General features: G+C 50.1%; 1 protein-coding gene across 1 annotated transcript; it reads right to left on the bottom strand.

The window, feature by feature from the left end:
• Nucleotides 1-866: 866 nt before the first annotated feature.
• On the bottom strand, nucleotides 867-24,954 carry LOC123346026 (killer cell lectin-like receptor subfamily B member 1B allele C). The gene is made up of 6 exons (XM_044983220.1): nucleotides 24,825-24,954; nucleotides 19,883-19,978; nucleotides 14,659-14,808; nucleotides 13,638-13,792; nucleotides 1,902-2,014; nucleotides 867-1,216 (listed from the first exon to the last, which is right to left on the bottom strand). Exons 1-6 carry the CDS (start codon nucleotides 24,907-24,909, stop codon nucleotides 1,093-1,095), a joined length of 723 nt encoding a protein of 240 aa, XP_044839155.1. The 5' UTR covers nucleotides 24,910-24,954; the 3' UTR covers nucleotides 867-1,092.
• Nucleotides 24,955-25,527: the final 573 nt, after the last annotated feature.

Here is a 25,527-nt window from a genome sequence, read left to right on the forward strand (position 1 = left end):
GGCTCCGCACTTCCTAAAGCCGGCCCTGTCTCTGGCAGTCACAGGCCCAGCTGTCTGGGGGGGGTGGGGCGGCTCCTAAAGACACTGGGGTCTGTTTGGCTTGTCCAGCCAACCTGCCCTCCAGCTTTCCCAGTCCATCTCCTACTGGGCCGCCGGGCCCCTGAGTACCGGGGCGTTCGTTAGCCCCCAGCCCTCCCCGGGGTGCTCCCTGCACTGCCACCGAGCATCCCCACCCTGCTCCTCTGACCCAGACAGTGACCCCAGAGATCACCCAGCAACACGCAGGGAAAGGCTCCGTTTGGGATCGGGGCTCTGATCCCCTTAACGATGCTCTGAGGAGGTAGCGAGTAAACAGCACGTCAGCCTGAGTGGGGAAGCTGAGACCCCATCGTTAGTGACAGGAGTTAACGATCCCTTAGGGCAGGATGGGCAGAGGTGTGTCAGGTCACAGGCCGGACAGGAGCAATGGCCGGGCCGGGGAAGAGAGCTCAGAGTGGGACCTGGCAGAGAGGTGCAAAGAAATGAATCAGGAGCAAAATACAGGTGAAAACCCAGATCCCCACCTGGTGTGAATCCACCCTAGCACCACTGGAGTCACTGGGGCCAGATCCCAGCTCGGGTCAGTCAGTGCTGCTCCATTGGAGTCCCTGGATGGAGGCTGGTTTACACCAACTGAGAATCTGGCAGATTCCTCCCTCTCAGGTCTGGGGCGGCGAGAGTTAAACTGCCCCAGGGCTGTGCAGAGCATTAAAGCTACGTCCCAAGCCTGCCCCTGCAGCGCGTCCAACTCCTGCTGGAATCTGTAACGCCAGAGCTGGGAATTGTTGTTCTCTATGGAATTAACCCTTTAAACTCTTTCACCTGAGGTAGGACTGGGAGCCAGGACTCCTGGGGTTTAGTCCCAGCCCTGGGAGAGGGGGAGGGGCTGATGCATTAGAGGGAGGGGGGCTGGGAGTCAGACCCCCTGGGTTCCATTTCTACTTTGCCACAAACTCGCTGTGATCTTGGGCAGGTCAGTGGCTGTGGCTCAGTTTCCCCGTGTGTGACATGGAGATAACGGTGCCGTGCTCTGAGGTCTCCCCCGTACCCTGCTCAGAGCGGGACGGCGTCTCTCTGGCAAATCCACTGACGTGCAGAGTCGCAGGAGTCAGAATGAATCCGATTCCCCTTCACCACCCCACAGCTGTTCCCCTCAGCCGGGCCTGACACCGGGAACCTGCGGGAGAAAGGAGAGGGTCTGAGGGCCCCTGTCAGCGCGGGTGGGTCCATCACACGCAGTCGGTTGCGGCTCTTCCCTGTTCCAATGGGATCCGCGGCCGTCGTCTCCTCCAGCTCTGCCCTGGGGGCTGCCCCCTCTCCCCACTGTCAGGGCCCTGGCCAGGGTCTCGAACGGCCTCTCCCTGCCCAGAGCCCAGGGACCTGCTCCAGCCTCCTCCTCCCTGCTGGGCTAGACCCTGTCCAGCTCCCTCCCCTGCTCCGCGTCTCCTCCCCACCGGGCTGGGCCGACGCTGCCCCCTCCTGGTCCCCTCCTGCCTCTCTGGCTGTTCTGTGTCTCCCCCACCGCTGCCCCATTGTCTGGGGGGTCCCCAGGGCTCTGGCCTGGCCCGTTTGCTCTTCTCCCTCCACACACCGACACTCGGCGACCTCCCCCGCCCCCAGGTCTCCAGCCACCATCTCTGTGCTGGGGGATGCGCAAATCTCTCCCTGCCCCATGGCCCTGTCTGCTCCCACCCAGCCCCCCTCTCAGCCGGGCTCCCCAGCCCCCGTCCTGGGGTCTCAGCATCGTCTGACACTGAACACGGCTCCCCCTGAGCTCCTGACCTTCCCTCCAAACCTTCCCCAGCCTGGCCCCCTCTGCCCACAGAGGGGAGGGAAAGGGTTTGACTCAAGGAATCACTCACTGGGTCTGATCCAGCCGGGAGCTGTCCAGCCAAGTCCAGGCCTTCTCCGGGGAGGGGACGGACAGTCCGACCCAGAACAGATTTGAGCCTTGTGTCAGGTCCTGTAGAGACTCCTGCAGGGAGTGTGGGACAGGCAGCTGGTGACCAGACGTGCGGTCGGGCTCTTTTCTTGCGAATCCAGGTTGTCAACAACTTCAGGACCAGAACTACTGTTTGGCTGTTTATCTAGCCCCATAATCCAGCCTCATCCATCTAACCTCATACACACCCATCGCTCTGTCCATCCATCTGTTCCCGGACATACCCATCTATCAATCTATGCCTCATATACACCCCTATATCCATCCCCCCTCACACATCCACCTTCTCTCTGTAGCCATCCACCCTCGTACCCCTCTCTCGCTCTCCAGCTGCCCTGTGTTGGGCACACCCCAGAACGGGGGCGGCACTGGTGGCTAGTGATTGAGGCTGGGATTGTCGAAGCTGCCTAGGGGGTTTGGACACACTGTTATTAACAATTAATGGCAAAGGGGTGTCCAGATCCCCTAGGCAACTTGGAAACTCCCAGCCCTAAAGTGTATCCTAATGAGCCCCTTGGACTCTGCACCCAGGGCCCAGCCCTGCAGGGGCAGCTCCAGCAGGAAGGTATCAGAAGGAGTTTGCCTGGGATCTGTCTGAGCAGAGGTACGCTAAGTGCTGCATTAGGGGGACTGCGCTGGTGAGTATCTGAGTGTCTGTTGAGGGGACAGTTTGGCAGTTTGACCGTGTACTTGCTTGATTGTTTGTTTGATTGCTTGTTTGACCAGTGTGACCTGGGAGTGCTTTGTTCCAGCTGGGCCTGACTATTATAAAAAGGCAGTCAGCTGCGAACCAGCTGAGCAGCAAACAGCAGAGAGGCAAACAGAAGGAGTTTGCATGGGAGTTCGCCTGGAGAGAGCCTACTGAGGCTCCCCTCTCGCAGGTATCTCTGAGTAGCTTCTGCCACAAGTAAGGAAGCTCTTAGAAGGAAGAGACTATGGATGCTGAGTGATCCGCTGTTGTGACCTGCACAGGATGTGCCATGTTTGTCTTCCTTCCACAGGATAGAAGTGACTTTGTCTGTACAAAGTGCAAGCTGATCTCCATATTGGAAGAGAAGGTTCAAGGTCTGGAGAAACGAATATCAACCCTGCGTTCCATAAAAGAAAATGAGGATTTCCTGGATAGACATCAGGATCAGTTCCAGCGGGCACAATGTTCTGAAGATTCAGAGCAGGCTACGCAGCGGGGACAGAAGGCCAGCAAGGATAATTGGCGGCATGTGACTTCCAGAAGAGGAAAGAGTACCAGAAACGTCCATGTACCAGAAACACAGATGCAGGTGAGCAACTGTTTTCATGTCCTCTCTGCAGGTACTAGTGCAGAGAGTGGAGTGGAGGATACATCTGAGGGAACAGAGCAGAAGGAGACTCCACTGATTGGAAGGCATGAGATGCACCGTCCTAGGGATGGGGGTTCCACGACCACCACTCCCAAGAGGAGGAGGAGGAGGGTGGTGGTGGTCAGGGACTCTCTCTCCTCAGGGGGACTGAGTCATCTATCTGCCGCCCTGACCGGGAAAACCGAGAGGTGTGCTGCTTGCCAGGGGCTAGGATTCACGATGTGACGGAGAGACTGCCGAGACTCATCAAGCCCTCGGATCGCTACCCCTTCCTGCTTCTCCACGTGGGCACCAATGATACTGCCAAGAATGACCTTGAGCGTATCACTGCAGACTACGTGGCTCTGGGAAGAAGGATAAAGGAGTATGAGGCGCAAGTGGTGTTCTCGTCTATCCTCCCTGTGGCAGGAAAAGGCCAGGGTAGAGACCGTCGAATCGTGGAAATCAACGAATGGCTACGCAGATGGTGTCGGAGAGAAGGGTTTGGAAGACCATGGGATGGTCTTCCAAGAAGAAGGATTGTTGCATCGCAGGAGAGCATGGACAGAGTTTGACAACTCATGTGATCATAAGCAGAGAGTTCTTTATTCATTTCCAGCATGCTTTTATATACCATTATGGCAAGCAATCAAACAGTTGCTAATTGGTTAACTAAATTCACACAGCCGCAGCTGTAACCCCATAGGGTAATTATCATCCTAGACACCTGTTTAACTTATCATCCTATTTACAGTTAGCTGGCTGATGAGAGCGAGCTCAAGGCCAGCCCTTTACACACAGTTCCCAGCGTAATCGGCTCGTCCCAGAAGCCTAAACAATCTCAGCATTTCACATTCTATTCCCAACAAAGGATTGCTAGGCAGAGACGGGCTCCACCTCACGAAGAGAGGGAAGAGCATCTTTGCAAGCAGGCTGGCTAACCTAGTGAGGAGGGCTTCAAACTAGGTTCACCGGGGGAAGGAGACCAAAGCCCCGAGGTAAGTGGGGAAGTGGGATATCGGGAGAAAGCACAAGTAGGTGAGTGCAAGAGGGGAGGGCTCCTGCCCCATACTGGGACACCAGGACAATCAGCGAGTTATCTTACATGCCTATACACAAATGCAAGAAGCCTGGGGAACAAGCAGGGAGAACTAGAAGTCCTGGCACAGTCAAGGAATTATGATGTAATTGGAATAACAGAGACTTGGTGGGATAACTCACATGACTGGAGTACTGTCATGGATGGATATAAACTGTTCAGGAAGGATAGGCAGGGTAGAAAAGGTGGGGGAGTTGCGTTGTATGTAAGAGAGCAATATGACTGCTCAGAGCTCCAGTATGAAACTGCAGAAAAACCTGAGAGTCTCTGGATTAAATTTAGAAGTATGAACAACAAGGGTAATGTCGTGGTGGGAGTCTGCTACAGACCACCAGACCAGGGGGATGAGGTGGACGAGGCTTTCTTCCAGCAACTAACAGAAGTTGCTAGATCACAGGCCCTGGTTCTCATGGGTGACTTTAATCACCCCGATATCTGCTGGGAGAGCAATACAGCAGTGCACAGACAATCCAGGAAGTTTCTGGAAAGTGTAGGGGACAATTTCCTGGTGCAAGTGCTGGAGGAACCAACTAGGGGAAAAGCTCTTCTTGACCTGCTGCTCACAAACAGGGAAGAAATAGTAGAGGAAGCAATAGTGGATGGGAACCTGTGAGGCAGTGACCATGAGATGGTCGAATTCAGGATCCTGACACAAGGAAGAAAGGAGAGCAGTACAACAGAGACCCTGGACTTCAGAAAAGCAGACTTCGACTCCCTCAGGGAACTGATGGGCAAGGTCCCCTGGGAGAATAACATGATGGGGAAAGGAGTCGAGGAAAGCTGGCTGTATTTTAAAGAATCCTTATTGAGGTTGCAGGAACAAACCATCCTGATGTGTAGGAAGAAAAGTAAATATGGCAAGCGACCAGCTTGGCTTAACAGTGAAATCCTTGCTCGTCTTAAACACAAAAAAACAGCTTACAAGAAGTGGAAGATTGGACAAATAACCAGGGAGGAGTATAAAAGTATTGCTCAGGCATGCAGGAGTGAAATTAGGAAGGCCAAATCACACTTGGAGTTGCAGCTAGCCGGAGATGTTAGGAGTAACAAGAAGGGTTTCTTCAGGTATGTTAGCAACAAGAAGAAAGTCAAGGAAAGTGTGGGCCCCTTGCTGAATGAGGGAGGGAACCTAGTGACAGAGGATGTGGAGAAAGCTAGTGTACTCAATGCTTTTTTTGCCTCTGTCTTCACAGACAAGGTCAGCTCCCAGACAGCTGCACTCTGCAGCACGGTATGGGGAGGAGGTGACCAGCTCTCTGTGGAGAAAGAAGTAGTTCAGGACTATTTAGAAAAGCTGGACGAGCACAAGTCCATGGGGCCGGATGCGCTGCATCCGAGGGTGCTAAAGGAGTTGGCTGATGAGATTGCAGAGCCATTGGCCATTATCTTTGAAAACTCATGGCGATCGGGGGAGGTCCCGGATGACTGGAAAAAAGCTAATGTAGTGCCCATCTTTAAAAAAGGGAAGAAGGAAGATCCAGGGAACTACAGGCCAGTCAGTCTCACCTCAGTCCCTGGAAAAATCATGGAACAGGTCCTCAAGGAATCAATTTTGAACCACTTAAAGGAGGGGAAAGTGATCAGGAACAGTCAGCATGGATTCACCAAGGGCAAGTCATGCCTGACTAACCTAATTGCTGTGGAAGCCAGTAAATAATTAACAAGGTTTTAAAGAGATCTTAATGAATGTTAGTTAGCATGAGTTAGGTTAACTGTGACCCTGGTGACGTGAGGAAGCAAGATAATGTAAGACAGAGGGAATTGTGTGAAAGTTATTACGACCTTGCAATATGCAGTCTTGCAGTCTTGTTTTTCTAGTGAGATAGCAGAGAAGCTTATGTATAAACAAAATGTATTTGTTGCTTTTTACTGTCTGTATTATTGTTAGAAATTGTCTGTAAAAGGTATAAAGGCTTGCTGTGATTGTTTACCAGTAGAGAGACCTGTCCAGGACCCTGTGTCCTATGGCACTCTCTCCCTCCATGGTAATTACTGGAGAAATAATAAAGTATTTGGTTTTGCTGCACCCAAACAAAAAGCGAGAACTGAGTTTTTCTTCGACAATTTGGGGGCTCGTCCGGGATGGCAACGCCCACGGACCCACAGACGGCTACTACGGATCATTCCCCTTCGAACCCCATGGCGCCACATGAGAGGTATGAGACCTTTTGAAATCTCTATTGGGGTATCGGAGGAGGACTTTCCGTGAGGACGTCTGTCTCTGTTGGGCTCACGCCATCTGAACTTATTGACTGTGCAGCAGGATCAGATGCAAGTGGTATTGGGGAGAGGCCCCAATAAGGTTAGTTTATAGCAGTACTGGGAACTGCTGAGTTGGCCAAGGAAATGCATAAGGTAATGCATAAGGTAAATGCATAGGTAAATGCATTAGAATGCACCGGTGCTGAGGGGTTTTTACCGCCTCAAGAGGGGTTGTCATACCGCCTCATGGTATTGGTCCGGACCAGGTAAAGATGCATCGTGGTTAAAGAGATAAAAAGGAAAAAAAATGTAAAAAGAGATAAAAAGGAAGAAAAAGAGGCCTTGGTGTGTGTGTGTGTACACCAGTGTGAGTGGCTGTTACCAGGCTAGCCCGGTAACTAGTGGATCTTTAGGAGATCCGACCCACAGTGGGCTGACTCGGCCAGGCATTGTCCGGCGAGGAAGCTGCCTGGGTCTAGGAGTGTGTGAACCCATCTTCCCTCCCCTTTCCTTGTGAGTCTCTCCTGTGTGAGTGGAAAATGGGTAAGGGACTGTCTAAATATTCCACCTCACCCCCTAAGGGTACCCCAGCATATTACATGTACGTACATTATGGTTCTAAAATCTGCAGGTATTTAAATGATTGGAATCTGTACATGCGTGAAAAATTCATTTAAACAATGCCCATTAGAAGGTACCTTCAATCTAGATAAGATCATATATCTCAGTGGAGCTTTAATCACAGAGAAAAGCCTCTGACACAGTGTGAGCAATTTGTCTAGGAACGGGTTAATTTGAAATTCGGCTTAGCCCTGAGATAAAGGAGAAGTTGTTTTGTCTTCAAGGTCATGAATCAGTGCGGACTATGCTAAGTGCAAAGGCTGTACAAGTTACAGAATTGGAATTATATTTGCAAAGCTTAACTTCCCAGTGAGACATGTGTGAGTATTGAAGTGTTTTAAGGCTTAGGGCATTCATGTTTTCCTGTGTGAGGTGGGAGCATTCCCAATACTCTCCATTGTTGTTTTATTATTTTAATGAAGCTTTAAAATTTGATTGTATGCTCTGTCAGTCTGATCACCTGACATGAGGGATAAATTAGTAACAGGAATTTGTCACAGTTTGGTGTGCAATTAATAATGGGGGGGCCCTGCAGAATTTACACCATCTCTCTGTTTACCCTTGTTATTTTGTGTTTGCTTTGTTTGGTATTGTTGGTTGCATGATTAAAGGTGAGCTCTAATAGAATAAGGAAACACTATTTAGCTTTGGCTCTGTTTTGTTTAACCGGTTACTGATGTTTTTCTGCTCTGTTCATTTGGGCGTTAGGTGTGTGAGCGGAACTGAACTTCTCGTTCGTAATTCCTCAGGGTGGAAGCCATGTGTGCGATGAAGCTCTGAGGTTGTCCTGAGATTTTTACAGTCCCGCCCCCCCGTAGCGGACAATATAATAGAAGTAGAAAAATTTGGCTTAGACTGTAATTTTTTGCTTTTTGTGTAATTTTCTTTTCTGTTTAAGTGTCAGCAGACAAATGGGTGGGTCTCTGGGTAGACCCCCAAAGGGGTCTGGATTATGTGTTAAGTGAATGGCCATGTATTTTTGCCCAGGTGGCAAGCCTTACTAGGGAGGACTCAGGTAGTCTTGTGAGTAGAAATGTTTTGGGGAAAAGACCAGTAGGGTGGGGCTAGTTGAGAAGCTCACCATCCTAGCTAAACTGGTTGTGGAACAAGCTAGTGTCCATGGACGGGACGATTCAGCGAGAAAAAAGGATCGGGCCCAGGCGACCAGGCAACAGACAGAGTGATTGGAAAACAGGTTGGAAACTTTTGAGGGTGTAGTGGAAAGAAGGAGTAAGTGAATATAAGCATGAGGATTTCAAATACTCAAGAGGATATTTGGAATGGTGATTTGAATTGGTAAAGTGGCTGTTGGAAGGGAAAAGCGAGTGATTTTTAAGAGAACAGTTTTGGTGTCTTTGAACTGTTTGTAAATAACTTCAGGCAAATAAATTTATTAGATTGTAATAATTTGGCTGTGACCAATTTTGTTAAATCAGTTGAAGACTGTATACAGTGCTATGTAATGAAAATTTTATTAGGCTCTACAGGCACTATAAGTGGTGATGTTTTCTTTCAGTGTTTAAAAGCAGGAGTTAGAAGAAATAAAAAGCAAGCCAGAAATAATCTGTGTTACTGCAAATTAACTAACTGATAAGGTAAAGGCCTCTGAAACCAAGGCTGTCTAAGAAACACATACGAGAAAATATGGGGTAATTCCTCTGTTTTGCCTAGAATCAACAAGAGTATTTGTATATTTTAAGTATTTAATTGCCCAGACGGGGTGGACCTCTGTTTTTGTCTTTCAGATAATCAAAGAAAACTAATGCCAGCAGCACAGCATTCAACGTACCTTGATTTACTGGCACAGTAAAAAATTATGTTGTGTGTTCTATGTTCTGTCTTGTTGTGGTTTTTTTTGTGTGGCCAGAATTGTTGTGTTTAATATTTTCATGAGATGGTCTGATTTGATATCAAGCGGAAATGTTGGATTGAGATGCAGATACTTGTTTTGTTCAATTTAGAATACAAAGTGTTTGGTTACATCAGAAAATGTGATATACTAAAGTCTAATACATTTTCTTCAGTAAGAGAAAGAAACTACATTGGCCAAATCTTTTAATTGAGAACTGTTGTTAAAATTTGCATACTGACAGTCTTTGGAAGCGAGGACATGAAAAGTTAACCCACTCCCCATATTGTACAAGGGATCCTTCTGGCTACCTCAGACTTTTAGCCAGCGGGCTGGGGATGGTGGAAAGCTATTGGACTAGAAGTTATATTAAGTGAACTTCTCAAAGTGGGTGTGCTTGTCCTGGCTTGTTCTTCCAAAGTTCTGTAATAAGGTTATTTTAGTGAAAGGGTATATGTGGCATACATTGAATGATAATACTTCTGTACTGTATAACAGTACTGTTTATGTGTTCATGGTATGAAAAAGGTGTATAATTGAAGAGTAAAAGTTTCCTTTGTAGGTTAAATGAAAAAAAAAAAAAAAAAAAAAGCCAAGAAGAGAATGGCTAACATGCGCTGGCCCCAGTCAAGGACACCGCTTGGCTGCCTACCAAGAGAAGGGGGGGGGAATGCTTGCTGCAGTTACACGAGATTGGTGTGCACCGGCCAGCCCACTCTCCTCCTTGGGACCTTTTGTAAATATTCAGATTGATTTTATTTAAATGTCTAAATGTTGTGGTTATGAATATGTATTAGTTTTAATTGATGTATTTACCACTTGGGTTGAAGCTTTTCCCTGCAGGACAGTAGATGTCTTTGCTTACAGATTTTGTACCACGTTTTGGCATCCCTGTGACTATCAACAGTGGTCATGGAACTCATTTTACTGGACAGATTGTAAAGGGGTTATGTGCAACTCACTGCCCTCACCACCCACAGTCTGCTGGGACAGTGGAACGCCGGAACGGGACTTACAAAAAATGAACTGGCCAAGATTTGTGCTGAGACACACTTAAAGTGGCCAGATGCCTTTCCTTTGGCACTGATGTGTATGAGAGCCATTCCCAATCGAAAGACTGGACTCAGCCCTCATGCAGTTTTGACAGGACGCCCAATGTGACTACCAACTGCATCCCCACTAACCCCAGCTCAGATGGACATTCATTTGCTGGATAACATAATGCTTAAATATTGTCAGGCACTAATGAAATGTGTTAAGTCTTTTTATACACAGGTGATGGAAGCACTACCAAAGGATCCTGTGCAACCTTGCCACTCGTTGGAACCAGGAGCCTGGGTCTACATAAAGATCCATCAGCGAAAGACTGCCTTGGCTCCATGCTGGAAAGGCCCTTTCCAAGTCCTGCTGACTACCGACACCGCTGTGCAGTGCCACAGACTGACTGCTTGGACCCAGGATTCTCACTGCAAAAACACCCCTCCACATCAGAAGAATTTTCCTATTGATGCTTAGCCTATTCTTTCTTCTAGTTCTACTGTGCTTCTGGACAGCAGGGAAAAAGCTCCCTTGTCCACTGACAGACCAACTGTGCCTTTAGACTTTTCTAGAAACAGCACAGCTATTACAGGGTGATATGTGCTGGAAACCTCTCCCCTGTAGGATGCTGAACCTTGATTGTTTTGGGAAAGAAGAAGAAGCACTCACTCCACTGACATTGCCAAAGTCCAGGAATTCCTGACTGAAAAGGACATTGAGAACTGACCCTGGTGAAGAAACAAAGAATTACATTCTGGCAGGAAGCAATTTGTGGGACCCATGCTTGGGACTGTGGTATTAATTGGATTTTGGGGTTTATTCTACAGGCTGTGCCCTGTGTTCTGGATAAATCCTTCAGTATTTATTGCCCTCCCTAATTGGATTTTAACTGACATTGCCCTTATCCAGTTTTCTACATACCCAGATTGTCGTTTCCACCCTTAGTTCTATGACCCAGAAGGAGACTGACAGAGATGGTATTGAATATCACTGAGGCTGGGAAGGCATTGCAGTGGGATCTGGACCAGACTTGGCCCACTGCCCTTACAGACACGTCAGGAGTACCATCTGATCTGTGGTCATGAAGACATACTTGGACACTTTCTGGATGGAAGTGTGGACATTCGCAGTGCTCCTTCCAAGCATATGGACCAGTTAGGGGCTGTGGGCTCCCACATACCGAATCCTGCTGGGTCCATGGGGAGGATGCATGTGGAACTGAATTATTTACCGAGACATCTGGGAAATTAGACCACCTGGTATACCTACCTGATTTATAGACAGTACCCCTAGAATAACACCTGATGGGATATACATATTGATTTTACCACTGCTGCAGGCAATTATATCATTTACTGGCCTGCAGATAGAATGCAGATAGAATGTAGATAGAATGCAGATAAAATATTGCAAGTAGCTCTTAGATTTTAGGTATATTTTGATTGGACTAGAATAATGCCTGATCGGTTTCAAAATTTGCTTTCATTGTTACCAAAGGTTCTAAGAATCTCTGAATTGCAAGGGCAAATTCCCATGCTTTAGAATATATATCAAGCTGGAAGGAATGCCTTTCATACAGCTTATAGAGTGTTTACTTTATGTACTAGGTATGATGTTTTGTGCTTTGTGTTCGCAATTGTACAACAGCCCCATTATATTATTCCTATGGGATTGTTATTGTTTGTAATGTTGTTAGTTAATTTAGGATTATATTATTGTTGTTGTTGTTGTAAATAACGTAAGAATAGCAATACCTTTCATGTTCATTCTAATCATGCATTGTCATTACGTCCCATGACGGTTGACATGTTTGCTGTAGAATCTGAAGTCCATGGTTTCATGCGAATTGAGAGTTGAAATTGTTTGTTGTACTAGAAGTACAAAAGGGGGGAGTGTGGAAGCCAGTAAATAATTAACAAGGTTTTAAAGAGATCTTAATGAATGTTAGTTAGCATGAGTTAGGTTAACTGTGACCCTGGTGACGTGAGGAAGCAAGATAATGTAAGACAGAGGGAATTGTGTGAAAGTTATTACGACCTTGCAATATGCAGTCTTGCAGTCTTGTTTTTCTAGTGAGATAGCAGAGAAGCTTATGTATAAACAAAATGTATTTGTTGCTTTTTACTGTCTGTATTATTGTTAGAAATTGTCTGTAAAAGGTATAAAGGCTTGCTGTGATTGTTTACCAGTAGAGAGACCTGTCCAGGACCCTGTGTCCTATGGCACTCTCTCCCTCCATGGTAATTACTGGAGAAATAATAAAGTATTTGGTTTTGCTGCACCCAAACAAAAAGCGAGAACTGAGTTTTTCTTCGACATTGCCTTCTATGAGGAGATAACCGGCTCTGTGGATGAGGGGAAAGCAGTGGATGTGCTATTTCTGGACTTTAGCAAAGCTTTTGATACAGTCTCCCACAGTATTCTTGCCAGCAAGTTAAAGAAGTATGGGCTGGATGAATGGACGGTAAGGTGGATAGAAAACTGGCTAGATGGTCGGACTCAACGGTTCCATGTCTAGTTGGCAGCCGGTATCAAGTGGAGTGCCCCAAGGGTCGGTGCTGGGGCCGGTTTTGTTCAATATCTTCATTAACGATCTGGAGGATGGTGTGGACTGCACCCTCAGCAAGTTTGCAGATGACACTAAACTGGGAGGAGTGTTTGATACGCTGGAGGGTAGGGATAGGATACAGAGGGACCTAGACAAATTAGAGGATTGGGCCAAAAGAAATATGATGAGGTTCAACAAGGACAAGTGCAGAGTCCTGCACTTAGGACGGCAGAATCCCATGCACTGCTACAGACTAGGGACCGAATGGCTGGGCAGCAGTTCTGCAGAAAAGGACCTAGGGGTTACAGTGGACGAAAAGCTGAATATGAGTCAACAGTTTGGCCTTTGTTGCCAAGAAGGTTAATGGCATTTTGAGTTGTATAAGTAGGGGCATTTCCAGCAGATCGAGGGATGTGATCATTCCCCTCTATTCAGCACTGGTGAGGCCTCATTTGGAGTACTGTGTCCAGCTTTGGGCCCCACACTACAAGAAGGATGTGGATAAATTGGAGAGAGTCCAGTGGAGGGCAACAAAAATGATTAGGGGGCTGGAGCACATGACTTCTGAGGAGCGGCTGAGGGAACTGGGATTGTTTAGCCTGCAGAAGAGAAGAATGAGGGGAGATTTGGTAGCTGCTTTCAACTACCTGAAAGGGGGTTCCAAGGAGGATGGATCTAGACTGTTCTCAGTGGTAGAAGATGACAGAACAAGGAGTAATGGTCTCAAGTTGCAGAGGGGGAGGTTTAGGTTGGACATTAGGAAAAACTTTTTCACTAGTAGGGTGGTGAGGAACTGGAATGCGTTACCTAGGGAGGTGGTGGAATCTCCTTCCTTAGAGGTTTTTAAGGTCAGGCTTGACAAAGCCTTGGCTGGGATGATTTAGTTGGGTTTGGTCCTGCTTCGAGCAGGGGGTTGGACTAGATGACCTCCTGAGGTCCCTTCCAACCCTGAGATTCTATGATTCTATGATCCCCTTTACCAGCTCCTCCCGGTCCCGGATCACCGGCAGCTGGGAGCCCCTCGCTGAGCAGTCGGCGCGGCTCTCGCTCCACGTTTTACTTCCTTTGGAGACCCAGTAGCACTTGTCCCTGCGTAGCTGCCAGTCCGTGGTGCACAGTTTGCACCCGGAGCCTCCTGCAGAGAGACGGGCATCATTAATGCTCTGAGCCCTCTGGGCCTCATTCCCGGCTACTCCCATGCTGCGACTGGGTGGGGATAAAATGTGTTTGAGTCCCTTTTTTGTTCCCTGAAATCTGGGGCTGGACTTGGCCCTGCCTGGCTCCTGGTGTCACTTAGAGCAACCTCGGGGCTGCTCTACCTTATGATTTGCTCCTTACCAGCCCTGGGAAGCAGAGAACACCCACAGTGCACTGCACTCTAGCCACAGCCCCTAGTCTGTCCCCTACACTGGGGGGTGGGAGCAGGATGGTGCAGGGCTCTTACCTCAGCTTCACACCAGCCAGAGAGACCCCTAGTGCGCAGGGGAATCGCAAGAGGCTGTTTGCATCCATTTTAATGCCACTTTATGTTGCCAGAGTGGCCTAGAAGGGGCTTAGTGGAAATCTAACAGGATATGGGCCTGGAGGTGGGGGCTGAGAGGAAGTGGGGACCCCAGGGCTGGCTGAGAATGGGAGGGGGTGAGTCCATGAGACCAACTCTCTGCTGGGATCTGTCCCTGCTCTGCAAACATATGGCCACCCCTGATCCCGGTACTAAAGTATTTTAAAACCCACCTGTGTGGTACCCCCTTGAGCAGTACCGGGCATGGCCACTAGATGTCACTAACCCCACAGTCTCAGCAGAGGCCCCAGTCCCAGCCCCAGCTGAGGCAGGTACATTCCTAGCCTGGCACTGAGTGGGGCTGGTGGCAGATCGGTGCAGCCAGCAGGGGGCGGCGTGTCCCTGCCCTGCAGGATCCCCAGGGGCTGGGAGGGCAGCTGGGTTCCCACTGGCCGTGCCCGGGGCGGAGGGCGGCTCAGAGACACACACGCTGGGGTTACCTGCTGGGCTGGGCAGGGCCGGGGGGCACAGTTGGGATCGGAAACGCTCCAGGCGGGTGCTGCATTCTGCTGTGCTGGGGTCTCTGCTCCCGGCTCCGTTGCAATCCGGGGCTGCCGGGGTCTGTCCCTTCTCAGACACCAAGTGGGAAACTGCAAAGCAGCGTCGGTGGGAGGTCAGTGTTGTGGGGGTTGCTGGGTAAAAGCTCTGGCACAGAGCCCCGTGGAGACACAGGGCCTGGCCCAAAGCCCGTTCAGCCCCATCTCCTCTGACTCCCGTGGGCTTCGGAGCAGCCCCAAAGGGCCCTGGTCTAAAAACATGGCTGGGATTGAAAATCGGGGTGGGGATTGGGTGCTTAAATCCCTTGGGCCTTTTGCAAATCCAGCCAGTGTTTGCATCTAAGTTATCCAGCCCCCATCAAAGCAGTATCAGAACCTCAGAGTCTTTGCTAGATTTCGTCTCCCAACCCCACTCTGTGAGGCAGGGCACAGGGCTGTTAGCCCATTGTACAGGTGGGGAAACTGAGGCACAGAGTGGCAAGGACCAGCCTGCGTTCCGGGCTGGGGACAGGCCACCTGAGCCACCCCTCTGGGGCTGCAGGTTCAATACAGTGTAGCCCTCCTCACTGGTGAGAGGAGGGGCCGGGAGGCGCGTGGGCGGGGGTGTGAGATCGCACAGGAAGCTGAGATGCTGGGCTGCAGCCATGTGGGCGTCAGGGTGGTGGTCACAGCGTCCAGCGTCAGGGGCTCTCTGCTGCTGTGGACGTTGGCTCAGTCAAAACAGGGCTCCCAGACGCCTCCCCCACCAATGCAGCCACCCTGAGGGGCGCAGCCTGTCTGTTGTGGAGTTTATCTGCCCCTGTCACTTGCTGTCTCTGTCCCTCACCCACATTCCCTGTGACGCAGGGGAGGCTCATGGGAACAGATTATTCAAGGGGTTTAGGCACCTAAAGCTGCAGAGAGGCCCCGAGTGGGGTTCTCAGAAGCACCTAGGCCCAGATCCTCAGCAGGATTTAGGTGCCTAACTCCCTTGGGTGTTGGGCACCTAAATACATTTGAGAACCTGGGCCCTAGGTGCCCAATTCCCATTGACTTCAATAGGCGTTAGGCACCTAGTGGGTTGGTTTTAGACACCTAGATGCAGGGCCGGCTTTAGGCACTGCAGGGCCCGATTCAAAAGAGCTGCTGCCGAAGACAGCGGCGGGACTTCGGCGGCAGCTCAATTGGCTGCCGGTGCCTTTGGCGGCACATTGGCAGAGGGTCCTTAGGCATGTTGTGGGGCCCCTCCTAGGGGTGCGGGGCCCTCTTAGGGGCATGGGGCCCGATTCGGGGGAATCAGGTGAATCGCCCTAAAAACGGCCATGTCTAGATGCATTGTTAGGTACCTCTAAATGCCTGTAGAATTCCAGCCTTAAGGGACCAGCCCAGGGTCACACGGGGAATCAGTGGCAGAACCAGGAACTGGTCCCAGAGCTCCTGAGTCCCAGATTAGCACCAAGACCAGTGGGCAGCCTTCCTCTCGGGATGCCTGTGAGCTCCCGCCCAGTCCCCCATCCCGCTGCGAACAGCCAGCTCCGTCTGACAGAGCCAGCGATGGGAACAGGCCATTCGGGGGGAACATTCCCAGCCATGTTTTGGGGACGTCCTTTCTCCATTTATCCACCAGCTACATTTCCTCTCGATTACGTGTTGAGGACAGTTGGATTGAAACGCCCAAGGCTGATGAAAAGCTGGGGGGACACTAGGATCATTTCTCCTGCCCCCAGATTTTCAAGCAAGTGGAAATGTTTCAAAATTAGAAATTACAACAATCCCTTTACAACTCCCCAGCCGGCGGTACTGGCCGGTGTCCAGTGTGATCAGTGGAGAGGCAGCGTGAGGAGGAAATCAGGATTCAAGACTTAGCTCTGCCGTGTGACCTTGGCCAAGTCATTTCAACTCATCTGCTTTGATTGTCTTGTCTACTGAGCTTCTGAGCTCTGGGAGGGGCAGGGCCTGTCTCTTGCTGTGTCTGTGCAGCACCCGGCACAACGGGGCCCTGATCTCAGCTGGGGCAGGGACTGTCTCTCCCTGTGTGTCTGTGCAGCGCCCGGCACAACGGGGCCCTGATCTCAGCTGGGACAGGGACTGTCTCCAGGGGCGGCTCCAGGCCCCAGCACGCCAAGCACGTGCTTGGGGCGGCACGCCACAGGGGGCGCTCTGCCGGTCGCCGGGAGGGCGGCAGGCGGCTCCGGTGGACCCTCTGCAGGCATTTGCAGGAGGTCCACTGGAGCTGCGGGACCGGCGACCAGCAGAGTGCCCCCCGCGGCGTGCCGCCCTACTTGGGGCGGTGCAATTGAGCCGCCCCTGACTGTCTCTCCCTGTGTGTCTGTGCAGTGCCGTGCACAAGGGGACCCTGATCTCAGCTGGGGCAGGGACTGTCTCTGTGTGTCTGTGCAGCGCCCAGGACAAAGGGGCCCTGATCTCAGGTGGGCATCTAGCTACTAGTGCAGGGTTAATAAAACTTTCCATTGACTTAGATCCCTTTGAAGTTGAATCGCCCCCTCGCTGCCCAGACCTGGCTCCTGTCCTCATTTCACTTCCTCTCCCACACCACAGAGAGAAACCATCAGTGTCTCCCCGGCCGCCCACGTAAACAAGGTTACAAACAGGGACAGGGCAGCAAACGGAACCTTCTGCCCAGAGCCCAGCTGGCTCCTTACAGCCCAGCACAGACACATCCTAGGCTGCAGGTAGGCCATGGCCCTTGGACCAGCCTCTGTTATTGTTATTGTATCAAGTGCTGTGGAGCCCAGACACACAGGGAGAGACAGGCCCTGCCCCAGCTGAGATCAGGGCCCCGTTGTGCCAGGTGCTGCACAGACACACAGGGAGAGACAGTCCCTGCCCCAGCTGAGATCAGGGCCCCGTTGTGCCGGGTGCTGCACAGACACACAAGGAGAGAGTCCCTGCCTCAAAGAACTTGCTATCTACTTAGACAAGGGAGGCACAATCTCCATTTTATAGATGGAAAAACTGAGTCCCAGGGCACTTGCCCACAGTCACACAGGGAGTCTATGGCAGAGCCAGGGATTGATGCTAGAGCTAAGCGTGGGTTACAGCCAAATGGAGGATATTTAATGTCAGTATGAAGGTGGTTCCTTAAGGGCTTCTGAAAATCTCCCGGTAAATAAACAAGGCAAATCATAGGCTGGGGAGGGAAGAGAAACACAAAGGCAAAGTGCCTTGTGTAAGGTCACCCAGCAGATGGGGGAATAGAACCCACATCTGTTAAAGACCATATGCTCTTCTGACAGGTCTGGTTCTCTCACTGTATCTCCATTGCTGTGACTAACTCTTGGGGTGTGACTGTATTAGATAGAGTAGGTAAAAAAATCCAAATGTATGTGCCACAGCCAATTCTAATATTTCAACATTTGTTTTTGCCCTGAATTGGGACGAAAAGTCCAAGTATCAAAAACTTTTTTGTGGGAGGAAAAATTCAGAATCAACCTGATTTGGAAGGATGAAATGTTTCACTTCAGGTGGGTTCAATATTGACATGCCTGAGCTGCTGGGAGTTGTAGTTTGGTTCCTCATGCTGCGGTTCCTCCTTATGGGCTAGGCTCCTTGGCTGGACTACATCTCCCATGATGCACTGTAGGCTCAGGACTCCCAAGGTGCACTGCAATGACACTGCCAGAGCAGATATATATGTGTGTGTGTAACCCCCAAGGTGCTTCCCTAGGTCCCTGGGACTCTGTGTGCCGGTAGTTCAGGGAGAGGTGCTGTCTCTGGGAGGAAGGTGACTCCCAGGTTAGAGGTCTTTGTTGGGAAAACTCCCCCCGGAGCCTGACTGAGTTTAGCCCCCACATCTCCCTAGGGAAAATCAGCCTCCCCAGGGCACCACTGCTCTGGCTGCTGGCCCAGGGCTGCTGCCTGCTGGGAGTGTGTTTGGGTGCTGGGGCGGGAGACTGAAGTTAGGATTTTTAGGCTAGTGTAGTAACCTGCCCCCTGAGCCGTACACCCCTTGGTGGGGAGGAGAAATCCCGGGAGCAGCAGCAGCCTGAGCCCTGCATGACGAGGACGCCTGCCAGCAGCACTCATCAGCCCCTCTGCAGTCCAGAGCCATCTCTGAACGGAGGATCCGGCGTGGAGTTGTGAGTCACCATCCTTCCGTTAGCTAGTCAGGGAGATGGTTCGGGAGACACCCCCCCACTCCCGGAACTGGGCCCTCAAGCCAGCGGGTCGGGGTTTGGGGATTTTATACCCTGCTGCCTATTAAACCTGTGGCAGGACTGACCGTCACATCCCATGTGTGAGTCCTTTGGGCTGCACTGACCCCGCCAGCCGAGCTGCTCACTGAGGCACAGATGATATCAGGGTCACAGGTCATCAAGGGCCCCCACGAATACGTGCGCCAACGCGACTAATTTGACCTTTGCTAGATCAGGTCACATGGCAAGTCAGTGGGGGTCACCCTGTGGTTAGAATTTTCCTGCCAAGCTGCCCTGGTGGCCCTGCCAGGCAGGAGCGAGGGGGGTTGGAGGCACCGGCAAATAAGTTCATACAGGAAGAAAATAAAAATGTGTTACCCTGGGGAGTGGAAAGTGGGATCCAGAAGAACCCAGGCCCGTCCCTCAAACCCGTCAGGGGATTGGTGCTAAAGAAGGTAAACGGGGGGATTGGAGTGCTACACATATAGCAAAATCCTAATTTTCCTTTTTAAAAAACACATTTGGATGAGAAATTCTCAACCAGCGCTAGTATCAGGGTTGGCTGAAATTTTGTTCTAATTTTAAAACCTCGATGTAATTTTGCAAATTGAAACAAAAAAATGAGGAAAAGTGTTGATGAAACTGTCACATAATTCTCCCCACTCCCTCCCATTTTTCAGCCAACTTGCAGAGCTTTTCAAATTTTGAACTTTCAAAATTTAGGGGTCTTCTGAATTTTGAAAGCAGGGTGGCAAGGTTTTTTTTTTTTAAATATATCAGTAAAATTTTCCCCTTATTTTTAACCAGGTCTAGTGTATGTCTGGATCTATCTAGTTATCCATCCATCCCCATGCACACCCATCTCCCTGTCTATTTAATTTTCTCTCTGTTATAGTCAAGCGCTTTGGAGCATCAAAAAATTTTACCAGCTAGTGGGAGGGCCTCCACAATGGAGTTCTGGAGGGACGGGACAATCCATGCTATACACTGATGGACTCGCACAAATAAACACAGAGCTGTCAGCTACTCACCCCAAATCCCGAGCACTATCACAACAATCACCAGGACAATATTCCCAATCCATCCGACCCACAGCGCTGTCCTATGCCACCGGGGACTCGGAGTACCTGTAAGAACCAACGTCTGGTGAAAAACAGCCGAAATCTGGTGTATGAAAGACTGTTTCAAAGAAAAATATGTCCCCGATCTTACAGTGTGGGTAGAATCCTATGCCCACATGGAGTTTATTACAGGATTGGGGCCTATATGCTCACCTGTTTTCCTCTGTAGACCAGTCTGGGATGACTCGAGAGCTGCCTGACTCTTTATGTAAAGGCGGTGGGGTAAAATGTTGGTGTTTTTCTTGAAAATGGGAATTTTTATGAAAATATTGACATTTTCTCTATTTTACATTTCCTGCATTTTTAAATGGATTCCCGCCCCCCTCCCTTCCTTACTTTTATTCTTCACCATATTGATTTTTTGTTTTTCAGGTTCTTTTTCTGTTTGATTGCATTCTCCATGAGGGCAGAGGACTGGACTCAATAGGTAATAAAGATAATAATTGGAGATATACCAATCTCCTAGAACTGGAAGGGACCTTGAAAGGTCATTGAGTCCAGCCCTCTGCCTTCACTAGCAGGACCAATTTTTGCCCCAGATCCCTAAGTGGCTTCCTCAAGGATTGAACTTACAACCCTGGGTTTAGCAGGCCAATGCTCAAACCACTGAGCGATTCCCCCCTCCCCCTATCAATGACCTCTTGAGGTCCCTTCCAGTCCTAGAATCTATGAATAATTATGATCTATTATGTTCATTATGTATGTTGTCACTTTGCATAACTTGGCTGTAACAATGGAAAGTCCAGGAGGAAATAATGTCCCAAATTGGCAAGGCAGCAGCTGCGTGGACCAGCTCAAACAAGATTTGGTCATTGCAAATCTACAATTTAAAGACCAAACTATGAATGTTCAACTCAACTGTTATTTCCACCCTAATGTATAAATGTGAAAGCTGGAAATCCACCAAAGGCGTAGCCAGATGTCTAAATACCTTGGAAAGCAAATGCCTTAGAAAATTACTAGACATTAAATTAAATGAATGAATAACAAATGCCAAGATTCGTCAGAGTCCAATATCACCTGCTCTCTAAAGTTAGCCCGAACGGAAGTTGGAAAGATCTGGGATATGTTTTCTCAGGATACTGTCAGAAGACAGGATATTGGGCTCGATGGACCATTGGTCTGACCCTTTGTGGCCATTCTTATGTTAAGAATGAAGCGGAGCATCAGCCATTGGGCAGCTGGAAGAACATGCAAAAGGGGCCTAGCAAAGACTCCCTCCATCGAGCAGTCCCCAGAGAGAGAAAACTCTCAAAACATAACAGCACAGAAGATGTGCAAAGAGCAGCCCAGGTTAGCCAGGGATGGTGGAGCCTGGGTCGTCCCCTGAGCAACCTACAATGGCCGGGCAGGATTCAGCATCACTATTCTTATTTTGCTTTCCCAGATTTGATTTTCTCAAAGGTTTCCCATTTGTAAACATCTTTGGTTCGAACAACATTAGTCTGTAAGGTGGCCCAAGGACTCCTCATTGCTTTTGCTGATACAGACTGACACGGCGACTGCTCTGAAATCTTTGGTTCGCGGCTTTCCCTGTCCACTTTCAAGGTTTAATTACTATGTCGCATGGCCGAGCTTCATTGGTCAGCTCGGTCATATGACATTATTGTTTCAGACTGAACATCTTTCAATCTTGAAGACACAGAATCACAGAACTGTAGGGCTGGACAGGACCTCAAGGGGTCATGTAGTTCACCTCCCCCATCCCTCACTCTGCACTGAGCCAGGACCGTATTTACCCCTAGACCATCCTTGACTGGTGTTTGTTTAACCTATTCTTAAAAACCTCCAATGCCTGAGTTTCCACAACCTCCCTAGCCAGGGGCGGCTCTATGTATTTTGCCACCCCAAGCACGGCAGTCAGGCGGCTTTTGGTGGGAGCCTGGGGGAGGTCCGTCGGTTCCGCAGCTTCGGCGTACCCGCCACCGAATTCCTGCTGGAGCCATGGGGCCATCAGCCCTCCTGCAGGCAAGTCGCCGAATGCTCCCTGACTGCCGCCCCCACAGCAGCCGGCAGGCTGCCCCCCACGGCTTGCCGCCCCAGGCACACGCTTGCTGCGCTGGTGCCTGGAGCCGCCCCTGTCCCTAGCTAACCTGGTTCAGTGCTTAACTACTCGTAGAGTTAGAAAGATTTTCCTAAAATCTAACCTAAATCTCCCCTGCTGCAAATTAAGCTGATCACTGCTTATCGTACCTTCAGTGGCCATGGAGAGCAACTGATCAACACCCTCTTTATAACAACCTTTTTCATACCGGAAGACTGGTCTCATGTCCCCCCTCAGCCGTCCCTCCTCTAGACCGAACACGTCCAGTTCTTTCAACCTCTCCTCATCCGTCATGTTTTCTAAACCTCTTCGAAACATTTCTCTGTCGTGAAATCAAAACATTTCTGATGTTTTTTGAGCTACTCAGAGATTCCAAGGCTGGAAGGGACCATTCTGGTCGTTTTGCCTGACCTCCTGTATTACACAGGCCAGAGAGCTTCCTCAGAATAATTCCGAGAGCAGATCTTATAGAAAAACACCCAGGGTTGATTTAAATCTTGTCAGTGATGGCGAATCCACCACGACCCTTGGTGAATTGTTCCAGTGAGTAATTACTCTCACCGCTAAAAAATGTACAACTTATTTCGAGTCCGAATTTGTCTAGCTTCAACTTCCAGCCGTTGGATCATGTTAGAACCTTTCCCTGCTCGATTGAAGAGCTTGTTATTCAATATTCCTTCCTCACGTAGATACTTATAGACTCATCAAGTCACCCCTTAACCCTCTCTTTGTTAAGTAGACTCCAGGAGCTCCGTCTATCACTACAAGGCAGCTTTTCTGATCCTTTAGTCATTCCTTCTCTAACCCCCTCTGCAATTTAGCAACATTCTTCTTGAATTGTGGGCACTAGAACTGGACATGGGATTCCAGCAGCGGTCGCAGCAGGGCCAAATCCAGAGGTAAAATAACCTCTCGGTTCCTACTTGAGATTCCCCTGGTTATACATCCCAGGGTCGCATTAGCCCTCTAGGCCACAGCGTCGCACCGGGAGCTCATGTGCAGCTGTTTATCCCCCATGACCCCCGAATCTCTTTCAGAGTCCCTGCTTCCCAGGACAGAGTGCCCCATCCTGTAAGTGTGGCCTGCATGCTTTGTTCCTGTTGGACTCAGTCATGTCCATTAGGGCCCATTTCAGCAAAACATCCTTATCCAGCAAGGAACTTGGACGTGGGTTTAACTTTAACAGTGTGCTCCGGTCCCATCGACTGTAATGGGGCTCAAGGAAGTGGTTAAAAAGAGGCACGTGCGTTAAGTTCTTTGCTGAATTGGAGCCTTACAGCGTAAGGAAGAATCATTCTAATCAAAGCCGGCGTCTGTAGGTGAAACTCTCTGGCCTGGGTTATGTGGGGGGTCAGACTTGACGATCAGAACGAAGCTTACAGACATGCAACGTGCATGAATCACAGACACCTAGCAAGAGACATGCCCTGTCCTGAAGACACTGGGTGCATGGGATGAAATTCACCCCTGTGTAGAGAATAAACACAAAGCTAGACACCGCTCTAGTCCTATTTTGCAGACTACAAGTAGGGTATTGGCCTTTGTGCTGGGCCTTCTGCAGAGTTGTGAATTTCCCCCACAGAGGTTAGGAGGCAGGGAGAGGAAACAATAGCTTAAATATAGCGGCTGTGAAGTCAGGGCCTCCCAGAATGAGGTTAGAACCGTAGACTTGAAGGGTTTCTTAAGAAGCATGTTAATGCCGTGCATTGCAGAGATTCTGTGCAGCAGGGGAAGGGCAACCCCGGAGGCTTGTGATTCTGGGCTTCTCCAAAACAGCCTCAGATGTCAATTAGAGCAGCCCTGGGATTGCTCTAATTTATGGACAGTCCGGAGCAATTTGGATTATCTGGAGCAGCAGAAATTCTCCTTACTGCTCCCAGACCCACCCCTGCTGGAAACCGTCCCGCACTAGGGTGTTTTGGGGGGAGAGTCGGGGAAGGGAGACAGTGTAGCTTATGGCTGCCCTAAGCCATACCTGCACTGGGTGAAATTCTACTCTGGCCGCTTGCAGCAAAATCCTTCCCCCGTGTGCTGCCGGTGTGGAGTATAGGGGCCGAGGCAGGCTTGGTGCTGAGCTGTGTGCCGAAAACTGGCTCCAACTGTGGGGAGCTGAGCACTTGACCTAAATAAGGACCCACCATGTCCAGATTCCCAGTGCAGGGGCTTACCCCGGACACGAGCCTTCCCCGCCCAGCCAGCGCTCCTCAGCTTTCGAGTAGCAGCTCCGTGGACCATTACAGAGGATGCCCGGCTGCAGCATTACAGCTGCATGTACCGGCTTTCCTCGGAAGGAAGTGTCAATTACAGTCGCACCCTGAGATGCTGTGTGAGATCAGGGCCCCGTTGCGCTGGGGGCTGCAGAAGCATGTAGCACATAGAGTTAATGTAGTGCCTACACCTCATCCCCACTCCAGGGAGGTGTCTGAGCAGTTCAAATTATTCTTGCCAATGCTCTAGTAGCCTGAGTCCATCATGCAACCATCTAGAGCACCACGAGCCCCCAGCTAGAGCTCGGTGGGTCGTAATTGGAGAAGTGCCGTCTGACGCACCATCCAGACTAGCGAGTGGGTCCATGGACTTCCCCTTTCCTCCCCAGGCTTCTGCACCGAGAGCCCCGCACACAGAAGCGAGCTGCTACAGGGAGCTGATCAAAAGTGTTGCAGCCAGCTCCCCAAAAGCCAAAAATCCCCCTGGCACAGACCTGCTCTGGGGCAGCCATTGAAAGCAAGGGGCTCCCCAGCAAAAATCCATCTGTGGGTTTACAACGACCCCACCCCCCACCCCTTGGGGGAAATAAAAGTCACTTACTGAGGGGCTGAGCTGACAGGGGCGCCCTGGAGCCGGGAAAGCCAGAGGAGAGGTTCAGATCGGCATAGACTATCTCCCCAGCCATGGTGCGAGCAGCTGATAAGAGCACCTGGCTGTGTTCGTGGGGCAGCCTGATGTGCTCGGTATGTGCATGAAATTGACCTCAATCCAACGTCAGGAAGTGCCGCCTCCGAGAGCTGAATTCCACTCCTCTCACATGTGACTGCGAAGGGTCCTGTCACAACCAGGGCTGAGTGGGTCCTGCAGCCTTAAACCAATGCAACTGGCCTTGAAATATAGAGACTGGGGCAGTCTTGGGGACGGGATTTCAGATGCACCGTAGTTGTTGTAGGGTCTAGGCACAGGGGCTAAGCTATTGGGCTGGGAATTAAACTCCTGGGTTCTGACCTGCTGTGGGAATGTACACAGGTCACTTCTTTCCCCACGTGCTTCAGTTTCCCCTCCTGCTTTTTATTTAGACTGTGAACTCTTTGCAGCATGGACTCCCTGTCTGTCTGTGCAGCGCCCGGCACGTGGGCCCCTGATCTCAGCTGGGGATCAACTCCCATTGGAAATAGGTGCTTAAATACCTCTGAAGGTCTGCTCCTAAGTGACTTGTCAAGGTTACACACTGAGTTAGTGGCAGAACTTTGTAACCCAGATCTCCTGGGTCCCAGTCCAGTGCATTAACCAGGAGACATTT

The sequence above is a fragment of the Mauremys mutica genome, chromosome 12 (assembly GCF_020497125.1).
Source record: "Mauremys mutica isolate MM-2020 ecotype Southern chromosome 12, ASM2049712v1, whole genome shotgun sequence".
NCBI lineage: Eukaryota > Metazoa > Chordata > Testudines > Geoemydidae > Mauremys > Mauremys mutica.

Excerpts from the sequence above, each read along its gene's own strand:
- LOC123346026 (XM_044983220.1), bottom strand. The coding sequence starts at position 24,909 with ATGGCTGGGGAGATAGTCTATGCCGATCTGAACCTCTCCTCTGGCTTT. Across the intron at positions 19,979-24,824 it reads CCTGTCAGCTCAGCCCCTCA|GTACTCCGAGTCCCCGGTGG; the intron begins GTAAGTGACTTT and ends TGGTTCTTACAG. Across the intron at positions 13,793-14,658 it reads GGCCCTGCCCAGCCCAGCAG|GAGGCTCCGGGTGCAAACTG; the intron begins GTAACCCCAGCG and ends GTCTCTCTGCAG.